The following is a 7,642-nucleotide window of genomic DNA, read 5'->3' on the forward strand; positions in this document are numbered from 1 at the left end:
GGGCTTATGGCCAAACTCTGAATCATCTGTATATCCTCTTGATCTAAATACTGTTCCAATAATCGGGCATCCCACTCCTTTGATTCAAAATTAATGAGACTGTCCTAACAGACATCTTTGGGTTAACTACTGGAACCCGAGAACGAGCCGGTCTTGCTGGCGTCAAAGGAATCCAAGGATCCTCCCTGAGATTAATTTCATATCCTGAATGCACTTTGCTTCTGATACCCAAGAGCAATAACTTCCTCGCAGCTATAATGCTAGTCCATACATACGATGGAGAATCCACTGTGCCTGCTCACAAAGGCGAACTCAGACGATAGTACTTCCCCCGAAGAACTCTCGCTACTAATGATTCTGGAAACTGAACAAGACGCCAAAGCTGCTTAGCTAAGAGAGCTAGATTGAATTCATGGATCATGCGGAACCCAATTCTTCCCTCCTCTCGAGGAGCACACATCTTTTCCCACTTTGCTGAGTGAATACCTCTTTTTGGCGGATTCGAGCTCCACCAGAATTGTGCAATGGCACTTGCTAGATTCTCACATATCTCCAAAGAGAGCAGGAAACTGGACATGACATAAGTCGGAAGAGCTAATAGGATAGATTTAATTAAGACTTCCTTTCCTCCCTTAGACAACCATCTACCTGTCCAACCATTCACTCTGTGTAATAATTTCTCCTTTAAGAAAGCAAAAAGTTTACGTTTTGATCTACTAATTTCTTCTGGGATTCCTAAGTAGGATCCCATTCCACCTTCATTTTGGATACCAAGTGTATCTTTAATATGTTGCCGATGATTCGCTGGAATCCTTTTACCAAAGAGCAATGAGGATTTATCAAATTTGATACATTGACCTGATATTTTCCCATATTTCCTGACTAGTTTCATAACTTCTTCACATTCACGGGGCTCCGCCTTACATCATTTAGTTTAAGTGATGTTAAAATGTAACGGTTATAAAAATGATGTTAATTAACTACATAAAATATGAGTAGTAATAGCGGACGAAAAACGCTATGAATTCGATATAATAGCGCTCCCTAAAACGCTCTGACAGCGCCCGTTATAATAGGTCCGACACTTTTGATAGCAGATATGTCGTATGCTATAGTTAAATAAACAACAATAGCATTAATTTCTATGCAATTGTTAATATTTATAATAATGAATTGATTTTATTTTTTAAAATGTAATATTTATTTCGAATTTTTGTAATAAAAACAATTAATCATATTATAAAAACTAAAAAATATTTAAATGATTAAAAACAATAATTAAAAATTAAATTTTATTTATTAATTAAATTTTGTTTACAAATAAAATCAGTTTATACATTAACCAAAAAATTAAACCAAAACCTAATTAACCAAACCTAAATAAACCAAAACAAAAATTGAACCAAGCCTAATAAACCAAAACTTAAAGCTCTAAGCTGCGGTCTCCCTCCCATCGCAGTTCCGTAGTCTACTTCTTCCTGTCTCTTTCTTCTCTTCTTCTTCTTCTTCTTGTTTGGATGAGATTTAAGCCGATGGACAGAGATAGTGACGTGGTTAAGTGCATAGCCATTGGCAAGTGTCCATGCCGCGTATTCACTTTCCCTGTAAGATTAATTTAAACCCAACACACCAACATTCATGAGTCAATACTCTGAAAATTCAATAGCAAACAAGGAGAAAGTAAACCATGTACCTAGTTGCTCAAATTCAGAAGATTGAGGCTTTTCCCAAGGTAAAGTACCCAAAGCACTAGAGAGAGCAGCATACTTTCTTCCATTAGGCCTACACCACCACCGCTAGCTTTCTCTGCCAACTCCGACTTAAGCCTCTGTTCTCATACATCATCTGAGATGTCATAGAGGAGGTCCACACTTGCTGGCATTGCTTTCCTAGAAACAAGGTCTGAAGAAGGTGTTCAAAGTAAATTAGCTTAGATAAAGAAACACCCAAAGGTCAAAAGAGTTCATAGCTTAGATAAGTATGATGCATCCTACACTGAATTTTAGAATGAAGAAGGAGAGTTCACCTTGTCATATCTGGCACATATCACATTCCCACAATCAAAACCAGAGTCGATCATTTCAATCATCTTCTCCACAATCTGGAAAAAAAAAATTGTATTGAAATCAACAACACCATTCAAAAATATAGAGCCATCAACGTTCTCACAAGTAGCTATGTCTTATAATTCCTCAAATCAAGAACTCAAAGCAATAAATAGTACAATACAACTGCAGAACCCTACCTCTCTCTGTGACCACCAAGACGTCGGCGAGAAACTCAGCAGGTTTACTCTCTCCGAGAGAAAGAGGGAAGAGACGAGCGTGAAGGTGGTGGTGACGACTCCGGTGAAGACGGATCTTAGAAGCCATGGTGGTGGTGACGAGCGATTGGGGATGGGAGAGATGGCGATGGTGGTGATAGTAACGAACGATGGTAGTTGTGGTGGTGTTGACGTCGCGTCTTCTCCTTTGTCGCGTCTTCTCGTTTCTCTACCATCTACGAACTCCATCTCTTATCTCTCTTTCTTATCTGAATCGTAGATCTCAGAAACAATAATTAAAACAGAAAAAATACAGTTAATCTCAAGCGTTAGATTCAATATCATCCAACGGTGCAGATGGTGATCCTTGTCATAAAAACAAGTAAACCAATAGGAAGAAAGGGTGAGGATAGACACAAGAGTGATTTTGGGTCTTTCACTGTAACTTTTACATTTCTTCATTTTCAATGCTATACATGCTTTGACATTTTGTTTCCAAAAAAATCAGACAAATTTGGTTAAGCTTAGAAGAAAAGTAAAGGTGAAAAAGTATATATAGACCAAAAGTAAACAAAATAAACACATAAATAAAAAAAATAAGGAAGACCAACCTGATCACTGATCAGATTAGTAGGTGATATATGAGTCTTTTTCATTTCTCCTATCACCTGAATTTCTCCAGCTCCATTTGTTTTCTTCTAATGATCATCATTTTTTCTCTTGTGGCACTTCTCAAATTTCTGAAAGATTTTGTACCTGTGCTTTACGGCGAGTCTCTATTATTCTCCTTCTCTCTTTTTTTGTGCACATTATTCTCCTTCTCTAAATTACCACCACCACCACACAAAATAAGAACTTCCAACAAATCCAGAATTGATTTAATCTTTGAAAAATATATTGACTTCGTTTACTTGCATTATCACTTTCACCCAGCATGTAGCAAAAAAGCTATCAGTAGATTAGAAAAGAAAAGGTCGATGAAAAAAAAATTCAACATGGCGCAATTTAGGATTTGAGCAGGAAGAGTTTGAGTGTTTTTAGAGTTAATAACCTGGACACTACTAATTTTGGAGTACGATTGGCCTACCCGTTTGAAGCCTATTGTTGTGCCACCGTGGGTTTGCCAGAGATTTCGTTGATATTGATCCACCATTCGATACTATGGATACGGTTGATAAAATTTTCAATCTATCTGTTTAAAATTGCAATTTCACACTTTAGACAGAGAGTTAGAAGCTGTTACAAAGAATTTAGGAATTTAAGCAAGTAGAGATGAATTTGAGTTAAAGCTCTGTGAGTTAAATTTTTATCTAAAAAAAGATTACCGTTTCCAAAGATCGTGAGATGATGGTGCAGTGTGAGGAATATTAGGAACTTTTAATTTTTTATAGAAAAGATTAGTTGAGATAAGCACACGAAACTGTTTTGTATTTTTTTTTTGCATTTATGTTATTAAAATTTGTAAAACATATGCCATGTGTCAAATTTCTAAATGATATTAATATTAGTATAAATTAAAATAGTCGACTTAAACTATTTAAATCACTAGTATATCTCCCGTGCTATGCACGGCTTTTATTTATTTGTATGTATATATACACTAAATATAGTAAATATAAATTTAACAATGTTAATTTGCATTTTTTTAAATTGATATTTATAACTTACAATTGCATAAAATAAAGAGCCCTAATATAAATCCTGAAAGTAAAATATTGATCTTCTTTCAAAACCAAATAAAAATTTATTACATATGAAACACAAATTGAAGAAAAACATGTGTTTTCCATAAGTACTATTAACATATCAACCTTATTTTGTAGATAAACTCCATTAGTGTCTTTTGTCCTGTTTATCTCTCTTTTTTTTCCTATGGATGCTTTTGTTATCTTTCACCGTAACTTTTACATTTCTTCATTTTCAATGCTATACATGCTTTGACATTTTGTTTCCAAAAAAATCAGACAAATTTGGTTAAGCTTAGAAGAAAAGTAAAAGTGAAAAAGTATATATAGATCAAAAGTAAACAAAATAAACACATAAATAAAAAAATAAGGAAGACCAACCTGATCACTGATCAGATTAGTAGGTGATATATGAGTCTTTTTCATTTATCCTATCACCTGAATTTCTCCAGCTCCATTTGTTGTCTTCTAATGATCATCATTTTTTCTCTTGTGGCACTTCTCAAATTTCTGAAAGATTTTGTATGTGTGCTTTACGGCGAGTCTCTATTATTCTCCTTCTCTTTTTTTTGTGCACATTATTATCCTTCTCTAAATTACCACCACCACCACCACACAAAATAAGAACTTCCAACAAATCCAGAATTGATTTAATCTATTTTGAAAATGATATTGACTTCGTTTACTTGCGTTATCACTTTCACCCATAAAAATTTCAACATGACGCAATTTAAAATTTGAGCAGGAAGAGTTTGAGTGTTTTTAGAGTTAATAACCTGGACACTACTAATTTTGGAGTACGATTAGCCTACCCGTTTGAAGCCTATTGTTGTGCCACCGTGGGTTTGCCAGAGATTTCGTTGATATTGATCCACCATTCGATACTATGGATACGGTTAGTAAAATTTTCAATCTATCTGTTTAAAATTGCAATTTCACACTTTAGACAGAGAGTTAGAAGCTGTTACAAAGAATTTAGGAATTTATGCAAGTAGAGATGAATTTGAGTTAAAACTCTGTGAGTTAAATTTTTATCTTAAAAAAGATTACCGTTTCCAAAGATCATGAGATGATGGTGCAGTGTGAGGAATATTAGGAAATTTTAATTTTTTATAGAAAAGATTAGTTGAGATAAGCACACGAAACTGTTTTGTATTTTTTTTTGCATTTATGTTATTAAAATTTGTAAAACATATGCCATGTGTCAGATTTCTATTTGTTAGCGACTTGCGCTTTAGTATATAAGGGATTATTAACAACTGATGTGACAAATTTTCAACGGTTAAAATAATTTATTACAATTATTATATTATCTATTAATAATAAAATAATGATATTAAAAAATTAAATGGATTAGCTGTTATCCCATTTATAATTATCTATTTAAAATACTGCCATCGTTTGTACAATGTTTAAATTTATGTCAATAAAAAAAATATTTTAATCAAGCATTTCTTATTTTTTGTTCCTGTGAAAATTGAAGGAAGAAGAAAAGGAGAAGCCTCACAAATAAGACTGGAAAATGAATTCAAAGAAAGAAAACAACTTGTTAATATAGTTAAAAGAATTGGCCATAGCAGTTTCTTCAATAAATTCTTTTTCTTCTTCTTCATTTTGTCTTCAATTGGCCATGGAAAATGATGAAATGGCGTGGAGCTTGTTACTCCTAAGTAGCAGACAACAAAGAAACATGATCAAATCCAATTGCTGCTGAAACCTGACAGAACAACAGTGCCAATCTTTAGGACATAGAGTTATGTGATTCATTCCAAAGTTAAAATCTTTATATAATACCTTCAATATACCAAGAACCCTAGAAATTTCCTGTATCATCATCATTTCCTTCAGATCCCTGCAGTACATTAGCATCAGCGTGTCTGTCTATATATATACACTTAGACGTCGTCACAATCTGAGATCCTGACAATGTATGGAGAAAAAGGAAATAATACCTCTCAAGAATTTTTCATCAGATTTTTATGAAAAGCAAAATCTTCCTTTCAAATCTTCTATAAACAGAAACACAAACATAATCATCATGATTCATATAAGAATACTTGATTCATGTTGAGAAAATGCTTTTAATCAAATAACAGAGAACAAAAAAAAACTGATGAAAGAGATTTGAGAGAGTGTGACGAATAAGAAGATCTTCACAGAAAAGAATAATAACTACTTCTCGTAATCACATTGGGTTTAAGTGGTTTACTGTATTTGAACTTGTAATGGTGGTTCCTATTTTTGGGGGACTGTAACAAATCACATTTGCTACTTTTTAATAATTATGTGTTTAATCTATGATAATATTGTAATTTTACAAATTTTGTTCTGGATATAAATTAATTTTTTTACTAGCTCAAATATTTTAAACAAATTAAAATAAAATAACATCATTTTATTAAATTGATGTTAAAGAAAAGGATTATTATAAATTTTTGTTAGCATCATTTTTCTAATTGATGTAAATTATGTATCATGTTAATAACTGATGTTAACTAAAATAATAAATGCATCAGTTATTTAATCGATATAAATTTATATGATAGCATCACTTTCGTTTAAGTGATACACATTAACAAAAAAATATATCATTTTGCTGAAATGATGTTAAATTAATTAATAAAAAATCAGTTATTATAATTGATTTAAAAATAGATATACTCACATCATTTGTAAATAAGTAATTTAAAATAGCATCATTTATTTTTGTGATATAATTTATGTGATGTAATTCACACTTTTTTGTAGTGATATATATAGTATATTTTAATATAAAGATTTATTATTGACACTTCCTACTCATATGATTTTATTAACATTTATATATTTGTTGTAACAAAAATTAAACTGTTAATCACAAAACTTTTAATGTGAGATTTTTCAACATAAATTTCGAAATTAAAATATTAAGATCTCAATAATTCTTCAATGCAAATTTTGAAATTAACATATTTATATATTTTATATAGTATATAATTTAATTCAAATGATATTAATATATATATATATATAATATGAGACTTCATTATCATACGATTTATAATCATTTGTATCTTGCTTGAACAAAATAAGTTAAACCATTGATCACTAAATTTTCAATGTGAGATTTTTACCATTTTTAGTAATTTATAGTCGATTTACAAAATTCAAAATATAAAATATATGAAAAGATCTAATTTTTTATTATATGCTTAATGTGATTGTTTAATTTCTTTTAATAATATAAAATTAAACAAAAAGAGAGATAGTATACAATTTTTTTTATCAAATATGTATTATTCATAATCATTAATTGTCATATATATGTTAATCATATTAGGTAATTCCGTAACTTTTATTTAAAGAAAAAATCGAGAATATTCTTTTGTACACTACTAATCAATTTGATAATTAGTTTAATAAAAAGTATGATATATATTTATATGGACCAACTTACTTTTCTAATGATTCTTAGAATCATGATAGTGATGACATGTGGCTAAGAAAAACATTTTGTAATGCTCTAAGATTAATATATATGGGATTGAAATACGATTATCTGATCAAAATGAAGCAATTTATAATCATATAAGAATAGATGTGAAGAGTCATGTAGGAAGATGTGTACGCAATATCTAGTTGATTGAAATATGAAATATGATTGAAATATGTTCTGTGTAGATTTTCTAACGATGAAGTAGGAAATCAACACGAT

General features: G+C 31.0%; 1 protein-coding gene and 1 long non-coding RNA gene across 2 annotated transcripts; both read right to left on the reverse strand.

Moving 5' to 3' along the window:
* Positions 1-1,278: 1,278 nt before the first annotated feature.
* LOC111197753 lies at positions 1,279-2,549 on the reverse strand. Its single transcript, XM_048747471.1, has 4 exons — positions 2,246-2,549; positions 2,027-2,101; positions 1,694-1,902; positions 1,279-1,602 (listed from the first exon to the last, which is right to left on the reverse strand). Exons 1-3 carry the CDS (start codon positions 2,510-2,512, stop codon positions 1,783-1,785), a joined length of 462 nt encoding a protein of 153 aa, XP_048603428.1. The 5' UTR covers positions 2,513-2,549; the 3' UTR covers positions 1,279-1,602; positions 1,694-1,782.
* A 2,850-nt stretch (positions 2,550-5,399) lies between these two features.
* LOC111202632 lies at positions 5,400-6,391 on the reverse strand. Its single transcript, XR_002655532.2, has 3 exons — positions 5,901-6,391; positions 5,743-5,800; positions 5,400-5,665 (listed from the first exon to the last, which is right to left on the reverse strand). It is a non-coding gene; the product is annotated as an uncharacterized LOC111202632 (long non-coding RNA).
* Positions 6,392-7,642: the final 1,251 nt, after the last annotated feature.

The sequence above is a fragment of the Brassica napus genome, chromosome C2, assembly GCF_020379485.1.
Source record: "Brassica napus cultivar Da-Ae chromosome C2, Da-Ae, whole genome shotgun sequence".
Taxonomy (NCBI): Eukaryota; Viridiplantae; Streptophyta; class Magnoliopsida; order Brassicales; family Brassicaceae; genus Brassica; species Brassica napus.